Consider the following 16,400-nt stretch of genomic DNA (forward strand, 5'->3'; position numbering starts at 1 on the left):
CAGGAGGAGCACTGCCAGAGCCCTGCAAAATGACCTCCAGCAGGCCACAAATGTGCATGTGTCTGCTCAAACGGTCAGAAACAGACTCCATGAGGGTGGTATGAGGGCCCGACGTCCACAGGTGGGGGTTGTGCTTACAGCCCAACACCGTGCAGGACGTTTGGCATTTGCCAGAGAACACCAAGATTGGCAAATTTGCCACTGGCGCCCTGTGCTCTTCACAGATGAAAGCAGGTTCACACTGAGCACGTGACAGACGTGACAGAGTCTGGAGACGCCGTGGAGAATGTTCTTTTTTTTTTTTTTTTTTGTCATTTAGCAGACGCTCTTATCCAGAGCGACTTACAGGAGCAATTAGGGTTAAGTGCCTTGCTCAAGGGCACATCGACAGATTTTTCACCTAGTCGGCTCGGGGATTAGAACCAGCGACCTTTCGGTTACTGGCACAATGCTCTTACCCACTAAGCTACCTGCCGCCCTAGTTGCATGGTTGCATGCATGTTCTGCTGCATGCAACATCCTCCAGCATGACCAGTTTGGCGGTGGGTCAGTCATGGTGTGGCATTTCTTTGGGGGGCCGCACAGCCCTCCATGTGCTCGCCAGAGGTAGCCTGACTGCCATTAGGTACCGAGATGAGATCCTCAGACCCCTTGTGAGACCATATGCTGGTGCGGTTGGCCCTGGGTTCCTCCTAATGCTAGACCTCATGTGGCTGGAGTTTGTCAGCAGTTCCTGCAAGAGGAAGGCATTGATGCTATGGACTGGCCTGCCCGTTCCCCAGACCTGAATCCAATTGAGCACATCTGGGACATCATGTCTCGCTCCATCCACCAACGCCACGTTGCACCACAGACTGTCCAGGAGTTGGCGGATGCTTTAGTCCAGGTCTGGGAGGAGATCCCTCAGGAGACCATCCGCCACCTCATCAGGAGCATGCCCAGGCGTTGTAGGGAGGTCATACAGGCACGTGGAGGCCACACACACTACTGAGCCTCATTTTCACTTGTTTTAAGGACATTACATCAAAGTTGGATCAGCCTGTAGTGTGGTTTTCCACTTTAATTTTGAGGGTGACTCCAAATCCAGACCATTGATCATTTTTGTGGCTTTGTTGTCAGCACATTCAACTATGTAAAGAAAAAAGTATTCAAGATTATTTCATTCATTCAGATCTAGGATGTGTTATTTTAGTGTTCCCTTTATTTTTTTGAGCAGTGTATTTGTCCTCTTGCTCAGTTGTGCACCGGGGCCTCCCACTCCACTTTCTATTCAGGTTAGAGCCAGTCTGCGCTGTTCTGTAAAGGGAGTAGTACACAGCGTTGTACGAGATCTTCAGTTACTTGGCAATTTCTCGCATGGAATAGCCTTCATTTCTCAGAACAAGAATAGACTGACGAGTTTATGAAGAAAGTTATTTGTTTCTGGCCATTTTGAGCATGTAATCGAAGTGTTAAACAATTCCAAATATTTCATATTTCAGTTTCTTCAAAGTAGCCACCTTTGCCTTGATGACAGCTTTGCACACTCTTGGCATTTTCTCAACCAGCTTCATGAGGTAGTCACCTGGAATGCATTTCAATTAACACGTGTGCCCTCTTAAAGTTAATTTGTGGAATTTCTTTCCTTAATGCGTTTGAGCCAATCAGTTATGATGTGACAAGGTCGGGGGATATACAGAAGATAGCCCTATTTGGTAAAAGACCATGTCCATATTATGACAAGAACAGCTAAAATAAGCAAAGATAAACGACAGTCCATCATTACTTTAAGACATGAAGATCAGTCAATACGGAAATTGTCAAGAACTTTGAACGTTTCTTCAAGTGCAGTCGCAAAAAACATCAAGCGCTATGATGAAACTGGCTCTCATGAGGACCGCCACAGGAATGGAAGACCCAGAGTTACCTCTGCTGCAGAGGATAAGTTCATTAGATTTACCAGCCTCAGAAATTGCAGCCCAAATAAATGCTTCATAGATTTCAAGTAACAGGCACATTTCTACATCAACTGTTCAGAGGAGACTGTGTGATTCAGGCCTTCATAGTCGAATTGCTGCAAAGAAACCACTACTAAAGGACACCAATAATAATAAGAAGAGACTTGTTTGTGCCAAGAAACATGAGCAATGGACATTAGACTGGTGGAAATTTGTCCTTTGGTCTGGAGTCCAAAATTGAGATTTTTGGTTCCAACTGCCGTGTCTTTGTGAGATGCGGTGTGGGTGAACGGATGATCTCTGCATGTGTTGATCCTACCGTAAAGCATGGAGGTGGTGGTGCTATGGTGTGGGAGTGCTTTGCTGGTGACACTGATTCATTTAGAAATCAAGGCACACTTAACCAGCATGGCTACCATAGCATTCTGCAGCGATACGCCATCCCATCTGGTTGTGGCTTAGTGGGACTATCATTTGTTTTTCAACAGGACAATGACCCAACACACCTCCAGGCTGTGTAAGGGCTATTTTACCTAGAAGGAGAGTGATGGAATGCTCCATCAGATGACCTGGCCTCCACTATCCCCCGACCTCAACCCAATTGAGATGGTTTGGGATGAGTCGGACTGCAGAGTGAAGGAAAAGCAGCCAACAAGTGCTAAGCATATGTGGGAACTCCTTCAAGACTGTTGGAAAAGCATTCCATGTGAAGCTGGTTGAGAGAATTCCAAGCGTGTGCAAAGCTGTCAAGGCAAAGGGTGGCTTTTTTGGAATATCTCAAATATAAGATATATTTTGATTTGTTTAACACCTTTTTGGTTACTACATGATTCCATATGTGTTATTTCATAGTTTTGATGTTTTCACTATTATTCTACAACGTAGAAAATAGTACAAATAAAGAAAAACCCTGGAATGAGTTGGTGTCCAAACTTTTGGCTGGTACCAGTCATTCCAGTTTAATAAAAAAATTGTATGTACTATTTTCTACATTGTAGAATAATAGTGAAGACATCAAAATGATGAAATAACACTTATGGAGTTATGTAGTAACCAACAATAGGTCACACATTTTACTGCGATTACACCTAACACATATGAGAGTTTGTCTATTTGTTTTGTTTTCTGTTTTTTTCTTGTTCAGTTTTTTTAATCTTTCAATCGCTCTCATCTCTAGCTGTCAGAGACCAAGATCTTCACAGCCTCCAGTGTGGCCTCCATGCCACACCCCCAGGAGAATGTCACCATCACTGCAGGACAGAGGTGGGCGAGCCTGACGCGGAATGCGAACACACCCACAGCCATTCACTCTACAGTCACGCTATCACACGTCTTTCTATAAATAATGGGGTCAATTTGTGACATTGGATCAATTTCTTAATGGTTCAAAAGAACATATTTTTATGCAGTTCCACATGTTTACTTGGAGGAATATATGCAAATTGGCCCATAACTCCACCTATACAACAGGCCTAGCAGATGACGGTAACAGCACATTAAGTGTTTTTATATAAATTATTTGGTTTTGCTTCGTTAAATTGTTACAACCTCCCAGTTCTGCATAAAATGTAAATATATGTTAACATGACCGCCTTACGTTAAATTAATGGCCTTAAAATGCTGTATTTGTTAGATTCCGTACATACGAATGACCATATTAAGTACCTAGTTTGCAGAAAGTAGTATAAATTGCATTCTAATTTCATAAATTGTTTCAAATAGTAACGAACTTTCAGTTTTGCATAAGGATTTGTTAATATGACCACCCTACCTTACGTTTTTGATTTTAAGTTACTGTAATTATGTATTCTGTACTGCCTAATTTGCATATGAAGTGCCCCATTTATTTGAAACAACTCTGTTCTACATCAGCCCTAAAACAATATGACAACCCTTTCTTCAGCTATTGGACAAAACGTGTTAAAATTAAGAATCCAGACAGGTGATTTGGTGCCATTTTTGTCTAGAGATTAACGTTGACCACTGACCTTTCACCTTTTTCTGATCACTTGAAAATAAGACATCTCGGCAAGGGTAAGTCCTTTCCTTGTGAAATGAAGTGTTCTGGGTTCCTGAGAAGCTTCTCTATAACATGGAATACAAAGTATAACACCAGAACCACCGTTTCATTTTGACCCCTAACACCCTATTAATATATACTGAACAAAAATATAAATGCAAGAAGTTCAAAGATTTTACTAACTTAGTTCATATAAGGAATTCAGTCAATTGAAATAAATTCATTAGGCCCTAAGCTATGGATTGCGCTTGACTGGGAACACAGATGAGCATCTGTTGGTCACAGATACCTTAAAGAAAGGTAGGGACGTGGATCAGAAAAGTATCAGTCAGTATCTGATGTGACCACCATTTGCTTCATCCAGTGCGCCACATCTCCTTCACATAGAGTTGATCAGGCTGTTGATTGTGGCATGTGGAATGTTGTCCCACTCCTCTTAAATGGCTGTGCGAAGTTGCTGGATTCAAATTGCCATTGATAAAATGCAGTTGTGTTCATTGTCCGTAGCTTATGCCTGCCCATACCATAACCCCACTGCCACCATGGGGCACTCTGTTCACAACATTGACATCAGCAAACCGCTCGCCCACCAGACGCCATACACGTGGTTTGCGGTTGTGGGACGTACTGCCAAATTCTCTAAAACGACGTTGGAGGCGGTTTATGGTCAAGAAATTAACATTCGATAATCTGGCAACAGCTCTGGTGGACATACCTGCAGTCAGCATGCCAATTGCATTCTCTCTCAATAGTTTAGACATCTGTGGTGTTGTGTGACAAAACTGCACATTTTAGAGTGGCCTTTTATTGTCCCCAGCACAAGGTGCACCTGGGTAATGATCATGCTGTTTAATCAGCTTCTTGATATGCCACAACTGTCAGGTGGATGGAATATCTTGGCAAAGGAGAAATGCTCACTCACAGGGATGTAAACATGGACATTTCCGTGATCTTTTATTTCAGCTCATGAAACATGGGACCAACACTTAACATGTTGTGTTTATATTTTTGTTCAGTTGATAATATAACGACAACTTAGACTGCCATAAATGCAAGGACAGAAAAGTAATGTTTTAATGTCACACAATTTTGGACAGTTCTGTCAAGGTAAAACAGGTTTTAAATCAACTCGTGAATTGTATTGAATATAGCTATGTTCCCCTCTTAAATCTTAAAGTAATGACATGAAAAAAATTGGCAGATTATTATCAATGACTTATCAACAGCTGTAGCAAGTTGTCCAGCGTAGGAAATCCTCACTGGTACCATAGTTTATAGAAAGACCCATATACATGCAACCACAACTCCTCATCCACTCACTGAAAGCCATGTATTTTTTAATAAGGGTGTGTATCCTGACTCATGTCCATGTAAAACACGTATCTTCAACATCACCAAACTCTGCAGTCTAGTCAAATTTCCAAAGTTTTTTCAACTTTACTGAGAGATTCCATGTGTAGAAAATTCAAATTTGTAATTCAAGCACTTCTGGTGTTATGACTATGAATTTCAGCTCTGTATCAGGTTTCTTCCACCCCAAAACGTACTATCATATATACAATCAATTAGCTAACATGAGTCAGAACAACATCCGTTTCTCAGACCCTGTGATAGGCTAGTGTCCTGTCTAGGGGTTTACTTGTACATCAAGCTGCCTCATGCTACAGAAGCAGGAGATAGGCTCCTGCCCTATGGGCTGTTCTGGCTCGGATGAGGCGAATTACTTACTAACTCTGACCCCTGTCCCATGCAGGATTGACCTGGCAGTGCTGCTAGGGAAGACTTCCCCATCCGAGGCAGAGGCCCCGGGCCCCATGGAGGCCAGCCAGCCCCCCTCCCTCCCCCAGTCACTGGTCTTCAGCAACTCCAAGCAGGGTGGGCCGCTGTCCCAACCCACCTCCAGCAGCACCTCCTACACCCAGCACAGCATGGTGAGCCCACAGGACACACACAAAACGGCTTCCACTCTATTCTAAATGTTTTCCCCCTTCTGTTTTATTAACCCATCCACCACCCCACCCCCTCTTCGGAGGACAAATATATATATATATTTTTTACAGCTTTTCTGCTACATATACATATACATGTTGCATACACATTTTACATACATGGTACTTTTATATAAAGCAGTCACATAACAATAATACATTACCAAACATAAGCTCTTTAATCCTACCCCTAAACCACTCTCAACCCATCCCACCTAGCACCATAGACCACCCTCTTTTGGTTTCCATGTGCCATATATTTTTCAATTGTGCTGTGATGTTTTACATACATTTTAAACCTTTCTAATCGTATAGTGTCCAAAGATTGAGCTAAAGATGATAACCTTTCCTACGAGTATTATTATATTATTTATTGACTATGGCTTTCCAAATCACCCAACACTGCTATTTGTAAGGGTAGTTTTAAGTGAATGTTGTGATTTTTTTTTTTACCATTCCTGAACCTGTGACCAGAAACAAGCTACATAGGGGCAATACCAGAATAAATGATCTAGTGATTCTCTCTTCGCAGCAAAATCTACAGAGCTTAGATTGTTGTATGCCCCATATACATACATACATACATACATACATACATACATACATACAGTGGGGGGAAAAAAGTATTTAGTCAGCCACCAATTGTGCAAGTTCTCCCACTTAAAAAGATGAGGCCTGTAATTTTCATCATAGGTACACGTCAACTATGACAGACAAATTGAGAAGAAAAAAAAATCTAGAAAATCACATTGTAGGATTTTTAATGAATTTATTTGCAAATTATGGTGGAAAATAAGTATTTGGTCACCTACAAACAAGCAAGATTTCTGGCTCTCACAGACCTGTAACTTCTTCTTAACAAAAGTTTCTCTACTTTATTATATACCCTTTGTTGGCAATGACACAGATCAAACGTTTTCTGTAAGTTTTCACACACTGTTGCTGGTATTTTGGCCCATTCCTCCATGCAGATCTCCTCTAGAGCAGTGATGTTTTGGGGCTGTTGCTGGGAAACACGGACTTTCAACTCCCTCCAAAGATTTTCTATGGGGTTGAGATCTGGAGACTGGCTAGGCCACTCCAGGACCTTGAAATGCTTCTTACGAAGCCACTCCTTCGTTGCCCGGGCGGTGTGTTTGGGATCATTGTCATGCTGAAAGACCCAGCCACGTTTCATCTTCAATGCCCTTGCTGATGGAAGGAGGTTTTACATTTACATTTTAGTCATTTAGCAGACGCTCTTATCTAGAGCGACTTACATTATCTTTTATTTTTATTTATTTTTTATATTGGCCCCCCGTGGGAATTGAACCCACAACCCTGGCGTTGCAAACGCCATGCTCTACATCCCTGCCGGCCATTCCCTCCCCTACCCTGGACGACGCTGGGCCAATTGTGCGGCGCCCCATGGGTCTCCCGGTCGTGGCCGGCTACGACAGAGCCTGGATTCACTCAAAATCTCACGATACATGGCCCCATTCATTCTTTCCTTTACACGGATCAGTCGTCCTGGTCCCTTTGCAGAAAAACAGCCCCAAAGCATGTTGTTTCCACCCCCATGCTTCACAGTAGGTATGGTGTTCTTTGGATGCAACTCAGCATTCTTTGTCCTCCAAACAAGACGAGTTGAGTTTTTACCAAAAAGTTCTATTTTGGTTTCATCTGACCATATGACATTCTCCCAATCCTCTTCTGGATCATCCAAATGCACTCTAGCAAACTTCAGACGGGCCTGGACATGTACTGGCTTAAGCAGGGGGACACGTCTGGCACTGCAGGATTTGAGTCCCTGGCGGCGTAGTGTGTTACTGATGGTAGGCTTTGTTACTTTGGTCCCAGCTCTCTGCAGGTCATTCACTAGGTCCCCACGTGTGGTTCTGGGATTTTTGCTCACCGTTCTTGTGATCATTTTGACCCCACGGGGTGAGATCTTGCGTGGAGCCCCAGATCGAGGGAGATTATCAGTGGTCTTGTATGTCTTCCATTTCCTAATAATTGCTCCCACAGTTGATTTCTTCAAACCAAGCTGCTTACCTATTGCAGATTCAGTCTTCCCAGCCTGGTGCAGGTCTACAATTTTGTTTCTGGTGTCCTTTGACAGCTCTTTGGTCTTGGCCATAGTGGAGTTTGGAGTGTGACTGTTTGAGGTTGTGGACAGGTGTCTTTTATACTGATAACAAGTTCAAACAGGTGCCATTAATACAGGTAACGAGTGGAGGACAGGGGAGCCTCTTAAAGAAGTTACAGGTCTGTGAGAGCCAGAAATCTTGCTTGTTTGTAGGTGACCAAATACTTATTTTCCACCATAATTTGCAAATAAATTCATTAAAAATCCTACAATGTGATTTTCTAGATTTTTTTTTTTCTCAATTTGTCTGTCATAGTTGACGTGTACCTATGATGAAAATTACAGGCCTCATCTTTTTAAGTGGGAGAACTTGCACAATTGGTGGCTGACTAAATACTTTTTTCCCCCACTATATATATATATATCAACACCCCTCACATTTTTGTAAATATTTGAGTATATCTTTTCATGTGACAACACTGAAGAAATTACACTTTGCTACAATGTAAAGTAGTGAGTGTACAGCTTGTATCAGTGTAAATTTGCTGTCCCCTCAAAATAACTCAACACACAGCCTTTAATGTCTAAACCGCTGGCAACAAAAGTGAGTACACCCCTAAGTGAAAATGTCCAAATTGGGCCCAATTAGCCATTTTCCCTCCCCGGTGTCATGTGAATCGTTAGTGTTACAAAGTCTCAGGTGTAAATGGGGAGCTGGTGTGTTAAATTTGGTGTCATCGCTCTCACACTCCCTCATACTGGTCACTGGAAGTTCAACATGGCACCTCATGGCAAAGAACTCTCTGAGGATCTGAAAAAAATAATTGTTGTTCTACATAAAGATGGCCTGGCCTATAAGAAGATTGCCAAGACCCTGAAACTGAGCTGCAGCACGTTGGCCAAGACCATACAGCGGTTTAACAGGACAGGTTCCACTCAGAACAGGCCTCGCCATGGTCGACCAAAGAAGTTGAGTGCACATGCTCAGCGTCATATCCAGAGGTTGTCTTTGGGAAATCGACGTATGAGTGCTGCCAGCATTGCTGCAGAGGTTGAAGGGGTGGGGGGTCAGCCTGTCAGTGCTCAGACCATACGCCGCACACTGCATCAAATTGGTCTGCATGGCTGTCGTCCCAGAAGGAAGCCTCTTCTAAAGATGATGCACAAGAAAGCCCACAAACAGTTTGCTGAAGACAAGCAGACTAAGGACATGGATTACTGGAACCATGTCCTGTGGTCTGATGAGACCAAGATAAACTTATTTGGTTCAGATGGTGTCAAGCGTGTGTGGCTGCAACCAGGTGAGGAGTACAAAGACAAGTGTGTCTTGCCTACAGTCAAGCATGGTGGTGGGACTGTCATGGTCTGGGGCTGCATGAGTGCTGCCGGCACTGGGGAGCTACAGTTCATTGAGGGAACCATGAATGCCAACATGTACTGTGACATACTGAAGCAGAGCATGATCCCCTCCCTTCAGAGACTGGACCGCAGGGCAGTATTCCAACATGATAACGACCCTAAACACACCTCCAAGACGACCACTGCCTTGCTAAAGAAGCTGAGGGTGAAGGTGATGGACTGGCCAAGCATGTCTCCAGACCTAAACCCTATTGAGCATCTGTGGGGCATCCTCAAACGGAAGGTGGAGGAGTGCAAGGTCTCTAACATCCACCAGCTCCGTTATGTCGTCATGGAGGAGTGGAAGAGGACTCCAGTGGCAACCTGTGAAGCTCTGGTGAACTCCATGCCCAAGAGGGTTAAGGCAGTGCTGGAAAATGATGGTGGCCACACAAAATATTGACACTTTGTGCCCAATTTGGACATTTTCACTTAGGGGTGTACTCACTTTTGTTGCCAGCGGTTTAGACATTAATGGCTGTGTGTTTAGTTATTTTGAGGGGACAGCAAATTTACACTGATATACAAGCTGTACACTCACTACTTTACATTGTAGCAAAGTGTCATTTCTTCAGTGTTGTCACATGAAAAGATACTCAAATATCTACAAAAATGTGAGGGGTGTACTCACTTTTGTGAGATACTGTGTGTGTGTGTGTGTGTATGTGTGTATATATATATATATATATATATATGTGTGTATATATATATATATATATATATATATATATATATATATATATATATATATATACACACACACACACACAGTGGGGAGAACAAGTATTTGATACACTGCCGATTTTGCAGGTTTTCCTACTTACAAAGCATGTAGAGGTCTAATTTTTATCATAGGTACACTTCAACTGTGAGAGACGGAATCTAAAACAAAAATCCAGAAAATCACATTGTATGATTTTTAAGTAATTCATTTGCATTTTATTGCATGACATAAGTATTTGATACATCAGAAAAGCAGAACATAATATTTGGTACAGAAACCTTTGTTTGTAATTACAGAGATCATACGTTTCCTGTAGGTCTTGACCAGGTTTGCACACACTGCAGCAGGGATTTTGGCCCACTCCTCCATACAGACCTTCTCCAGATCCTTCAGGTTTCGGGGCTGTCGCTGGGCAATACGGACTATCAGCTCCCTCCAAAGATTTTCTATTGGGTTCAGGTCTGGAGACTGGCTAGGCCACTCAGGACCTTGAGATGCTTCTTACGGAGCCACTCCTTAGTTGCCCTGGCTGTGTGTTTCAGGTCGTTGTCATGCTGGAAGACCCAGCCACAACCCATCTTCAATGCTCTTACTGAGGGAAGGAGGTTGTTGGCCAAGATCTCGCGATACATGGCCTCATCCATCCTCCCCTCAATACGGTGCAGTCGTCCTGTCCCCTTTGCAGAAAAGCATCCCCAAAAAATGTTTCCACCTCCATGCTTCATGGTTGGGATGGTGTTCTTGGGGTTGTACTCATCCTTCTTCTTCCTCCAAACATGGCGAGTGGAGTTTAGACCAAAAAGCTCTAATTTTGTCTCATCAGACCACATTACCTTCTCCCATTCCTCCTCTGGATCATCCAGATGGTCATTGGCAAACTTCAGACAGGCCTGGACATGCGCTGGCTTGAGCAGGGGGACCTTGCATGTGCTGCAGGATTTTAATCCATGACGGCGTAGTGTGTTACTAATGGTTTTCTTTGAGACTGTGGTCCCAGCTCTCTTCAGGTCATTGACCAGGTCCTGCTGTGTAGTTCTGGGCTGATCCCTCACCTTCCTCATGATCATTGATGCCCCACGAGGTGAGATCTTGCATGGAGCCCCAGACCGAGGGTGATTGACCATCATCTTGAACTTCTTCTATTTTCTAATAATTGCGCCAACAGTCGTTGCCTTCTCACCAAGCTGCTTGCCTATTGTCCTGTAGCCCATCCCAGCCTTGTGCAGGTCTACAATTGTATCCCTGATGTCCTTACACAGCTCTCTGGTCTTGGCCATTGTGGAGAGGTTGGAGTCTGTTTGAGTGTGTGGACAGGTGTCTTTTATACAGGTAATGAGTGGAGAACAGGAGGGCTTCTTAAAGAAAAACTAACAGGTCTGTGAGAGCCGGAATTCTTACTGGTTGGTAGGTGATCAAATACTTATGTCATGCAATAAAATGCAAATTAATTACTTAAAAATCATACAATGTGATTTTCTGGATTTTTGATTTAGATTCCGTCTCTCACAGTTGAAGTGTACCTATGATAAATATTACAGACCTCTACATGCTTTGTAAGTAGGAAAACCTGCAAAATCGGCAGTGTATCAAATACTTGTTCTCCCCACTGTGTGTGTGTGTGTGTGTGTGTGTGTGTGTATATATATATATATACACTACCATTCAAAAGGTTGGGGTCACTTAAACGTCCTTTTTTTCTAAAGAAAAGCACTTTTTTTTTGTCCATTAAAATGACATCAAATTGATCAGAAATACAGTGTAGACTGTTAATGTTTGTTGATGGCTATTGTTGCTGGAAATGACTGATAAAAAAAAAAAATGGAATATCTACATAGGCGTACAGAGGCCCATTTATCAGCAACCATCAGTCCTGTGTTCCAATGGCACGTTGTGTTTGCTAATCCACGTTTATCATTTTAAAAGGCTAATTGATCATTAGAAAACCCTTTTGCAATCATGTTAGCACAGCTGAAAACTTGTGCTGATTAAAGAAGCAATAAAACTGGCCTTCTTGAGACTAGTTGAGTATCTGGAGCATCAGCAATTGTGGGTTCGATTACTGGCTCAAACTGTCCGGAAACAAATAACTTTCTTCTGAAACGTGTCAGTCTATTCTTGTTCTGAGAAATGAAGGCTATTCCATGCAAGAGAGTGCCAAGAAACTGAAGATCTCGTACAATGCAGTGTACTACTCCCTTCACAGAACAGCGCAAACTGGTTCTAACCAGAATAGAAAGAGGGGTGGGAGGCCCCGGTGCACAACTGAGCAAGAGGACCAATACGTTAGTGTCTAGTTTGAGAAACAGACGCCTCACAGGTCCTCAACTGGCACCTTCATTAAATAGTACCCGCAAAACACCAGTCTCAACGTCAACAGTGAAGAGGCGACTCCGGGATGCTGACCTTCTAGGCTGAGTTGCAAAGAATAAGCCATATCTCAGACTAACCAATAAAAAGAAAAGATTTAAGATGGGCAAAAGAACACAGACACTGGACAGAGGAAGATTGGAAAAAAAGTGTTATGGACAGACGAATCGAAGTTTGACGTGTTCGGATCACAAAGAAGAACATTTGTGAGACTCAGACCAAATGAAAAGATGCTGGATGAGTGTTTGATGCCATTTGTCAAGCATGGGTGGAGGCAATGTGATGGTATGGGGGTGCTTTGGTGGTGGGAAAGTGGGGGATTTGTACAGGGTAAAAGGGATCTTGAAGAAGGAAGGCTATCACTCCATTTTGCAACGCCATGCCATACCCTGTGGACGGCGCTTGATTGGAGCCAATTTCCTCCTACAACAGGACAATGACCCAAAGCACAGCTCAGCTCCAAACTATGCAAGAACTATTTAGGGAAGAAGCAGTCAGCTGGTATTCTGTCTATAATGGAGTGGCCAGCACAGTCACCGGATCTCAACTCTATTGAGGCCAAATCCAAGATGGCGTAGCAGTGCGTCATGTTTTTTTTCTGTGTCCTTGTATAAATAGCCTGTTTTTTTTGTTTTTTGTATATATTTCTCAATTTTACTTTTCATTCTTTAACTAAATATACTTTCCTGCAATCCGCCTCACCCAACATGGAAAGGATTCTATTATTTCTTTATAACTTTTATCAAGAACCTTAAGCTGAAACTAGCCTAGCTGCAACCGAATGGCCACTTGCTATTAGCCACCCTTAGCGTCTTCACCATTGTCCGTGGCCTGCTCTAGCTCTAGCCTGGACAATTTGTCGGCCAGTCTGCACAGCGTGCTATCGACCCAGAGCATATCGGATTTTCTGCCGCAATCACTGGACCCTAGCGCCGGATCATCGCAACCAGCTAGCTGCAACCAAATGGCTGTTGTCGTTGGCTAATTACCATTGCCCTTTGGCAAGCACCAGTTAGCCTTGAGCTAGCCTCTAGCCAGGCCCATCTCCCGGCTATCTACCTCTCTGTCGATCGGACGGGACCTCCTAGTGTTGACACGGAGCCCCGCCGATCCAACACGACTTGTTTGCCGATGAAATCGTCTGATGTGGTTTCAACAGGCTTCCCGCATCCTGTTTATGTTTAGCCTCAGACCAAACTTTGTCACCATTACAAGCTGTTGTCTTGGCCCGGGTATCATGGATGGATATTGACCTCATTCCGTCAGTAGAGGATGCCTGGTTGTTCTTTAAAAGTGCTTTCCTCTCAATCTTAAATAAGCATGCCCCATTCAAAAAAGTCTGAACTAAGAACAGATATAGCCCCTGGTTCTCCTCAGACTTGACTGCCCTTGACCAGCACAAAAACATCCTGTGGCGTACTGCATTAGCATCGAACAGCCCCCACGATATGCAACTTTTCATGGAAGTCAGGAACCAATATACACAATCAGTTAGGAAAGCAAAGGCTGGCTTTTTCAAACAGAAATGTGCATCCTGTAGCACTAACTCCAAAAAGTTTTGGGACACTGTAAAGTCCATGGAGAATAAGAGCACCTCCTCCCAACTGCCCACTGCACTGAGGCTAGGAAACACTGTCACCACCGATAAATCTACAATAATCGAGAATTATGCTTTCCACCTGGCTACCAGTACCCCGGTCACCAGCTCTGCACCCTCCGCTGCAACTTGCCCATGCCCCCCCCTCTTCAAAAGGGGGTGACACTCTAGATCACTAAAGACAGTACTGCGCAGCCGTCTTCATCGACCTGGCCAAGGCTTTCGACGCATTCTTATTGGCAGACTAAATAGCCTTGGTTTCTCAAATGACTGCCTCGCCTGGTTCACCAACTACTTCTCAGATAGAGTTCAATGTGTCAAATCGGAGGGCCTGTTGTCTGGACCTCTGGCAGTCTCTATGGGGGTGCCACAGGGTTCAATTCTCGGGCCGACTCTATTCTCTGTGTATATCAATGATGTTGCTCTTGATGCCGGTTACGCTCGGATCCACCTCTATGCGGACGACACCATTTTGTATACATCTGGCCCTTCATTGGACACTGTGTTAACAAACCTCCAAACGAGCTTCAACGCCTTACAACACTCGTTCCGTAGCCTCCAACTGCTCTTAAACGCTAGTAAAACTAAATGCATGCTCTTCAACCGAACGCTGCTTGCACCCGCCCACCCGACTAGAATCACTACTCTCGGCGGGTCTGACCTAGAGTATGTGGACAACTACAAATCCCTAGGTGTCTGGTTCGACTGTAAACTCTCCTTCCAGACTCACATTAAGCATCTCCAATCAAAAGTTCGGCTTCCTATTTCGCAACAAAGCCTCCTTCACTCATGCTGCCAAACATGCCCTCGTAAAACTGACTATCCTACCGATCCTTGACTTCGGCGATGTCATTTACAAAATAGCCTCCAACACTCTACTCAGCAAATTGGATGTAGTCTATCACAGTGCCATCCGTTTTGTCACCAAAGCCCCATATACTATCCACCATTGTGACCTGTACGCTCTCGTTGGCTGGCCCTCACAACATATTCGTCGCCAAACCCACTGGCTCCAGGTCATCTATAAATCACTGCTAGGCAAATCCCAGTCTTATCTTAGCTCACTGGTCATCATAGCAACACCCACCCGTAGTATGCGCTCCAGCAGGTATATCTCACTGGTCATCCCCAAAGCCAACACCTCATTTGGCCGCCATTCCTTCCAGTTCTCTGCTGCCAATGACTGGAACGAACTGCAAAAATCTCTGAAGCTGGAGACTCTTATCTCCCTCACTAACTTTAGGCGTCAGTTGTGAAAGCAGCTTACCGATCACTGCACCTGTACACAGCCCATCTGTAATTAGCCTATCCAACTACCTCATCCCCATATTGTTATTTATTTTGCTAATTTGCACCCCAGTATCTCTATTTGCACATCATCTTTTGCACATCTATCAGTCCAGTGTTAATACGAAATTATAACAATTTTGCACTATGGCCTATTTATTGCCTTACCTCCATAATTTTCTACATTCGCACACACTGTATATATATTTTCTGTTGTATTTTTGACTTTGTTTTGTTTACCCCATATGTAACGCTGTGTCGTTGTTTTTATCGCACTGCTTTGCTTTATCTTGGCAAGGTCACAGTTGTAAATGAGAACTTGTTCTCAACTTGCTTACCTGGTTAAATAAAGGTGAAATAAAAAATAAAAAAATTGAGCTGTTGTGGGAGCAGCTTGACCGTATGGTACGTAAGAAGTGCCCATCAAGCCAATCTAACTTGTGGGAGGTTCTTCAGGAAGCATGGGGTGAAATCTCTTCAGATTACCTCAACAAATTGTCTGTCTGTGACCCCAAACTTTTGAACGGTTATGTGTGTGTGTATATATATATATATATATATATATATATATATATATATATATATATATATATATATATATATATATATATATATAATATATAGAGATATCTCAGCAACAAAAGAAACGTCCTCTCACTGTCAACTGCGTTTATTTTCAGCAAACTTAATGTGTAAATATTTATATGAACATAACAAGATTCAACAACTGAGATATACACTGAACAAGTTCCATAGACATGTGACTAACAGAAATGGGGTAAAGTGTCACTGAACAAAGGGGGGTCAAAATCAAAAGGAACAGTCAGTATCTGGTGTGGCCACCAGCTGCATTAAGTACTGCAGTGCATCTCCTCCTCATGGACTGCACCAGATTTGTCAGTTCTTGCTGTGAGATGTTACCGCACTCTTCCACCAAGGCACCTGAAGTCTGGGGGGAATGGCCCTAGCCCTCACCCTCCGATCCAACAGGTCCCAGACGTGCTCAATGGGATT

The 16,400-nt window shown here is 43.4% G+C and overlaps 1 protein-coding gene across 12 annotated transcripts in view; it reads left to right on the forward strand.

The window, feature by feature from the left end:
• Positions 1-16,400, forward strand: part of LOC121571396 (ubiquitin-associated protein 2-like) — a 64,087-nt gene that overhangs the window by 29,368 nt on the left and 18,319 nt on the right. For all 12 annotated transcript variants that reach the window (XM_045221894.1, XM_045221893.1, XM_045221896.1 and 9 more), the window contains 2 exons: positions 3,115-3,200; positions 5,711-5,888. In XM_045221894.1, coding sequence (XP_045077829.1) covers positions 3,115-3,200; positions 5,711-5,888 — 264 coding nt within the window. The remainder of the gene's footprint in view (positions 1-3,114; positions 3,201-5,710; positions 5,889-16,400) is intronic.

The sequence above is a fragment of the Coregonus clupeaformis genome, chromosome 8 (genome assembly GCF_020615455.1).
Source record: "Coregonus clupeaformis isolate EN_2021a chromosome 8, ASM2061545v1, whole genome shotgun sequence".
Taxonomy (NCBI): Eukaryota; Metazoa; Chordata; class Actinopteri; order Salmoniformes; family Salmonidae; genus Coregonus; species Coregonus clupeaformis.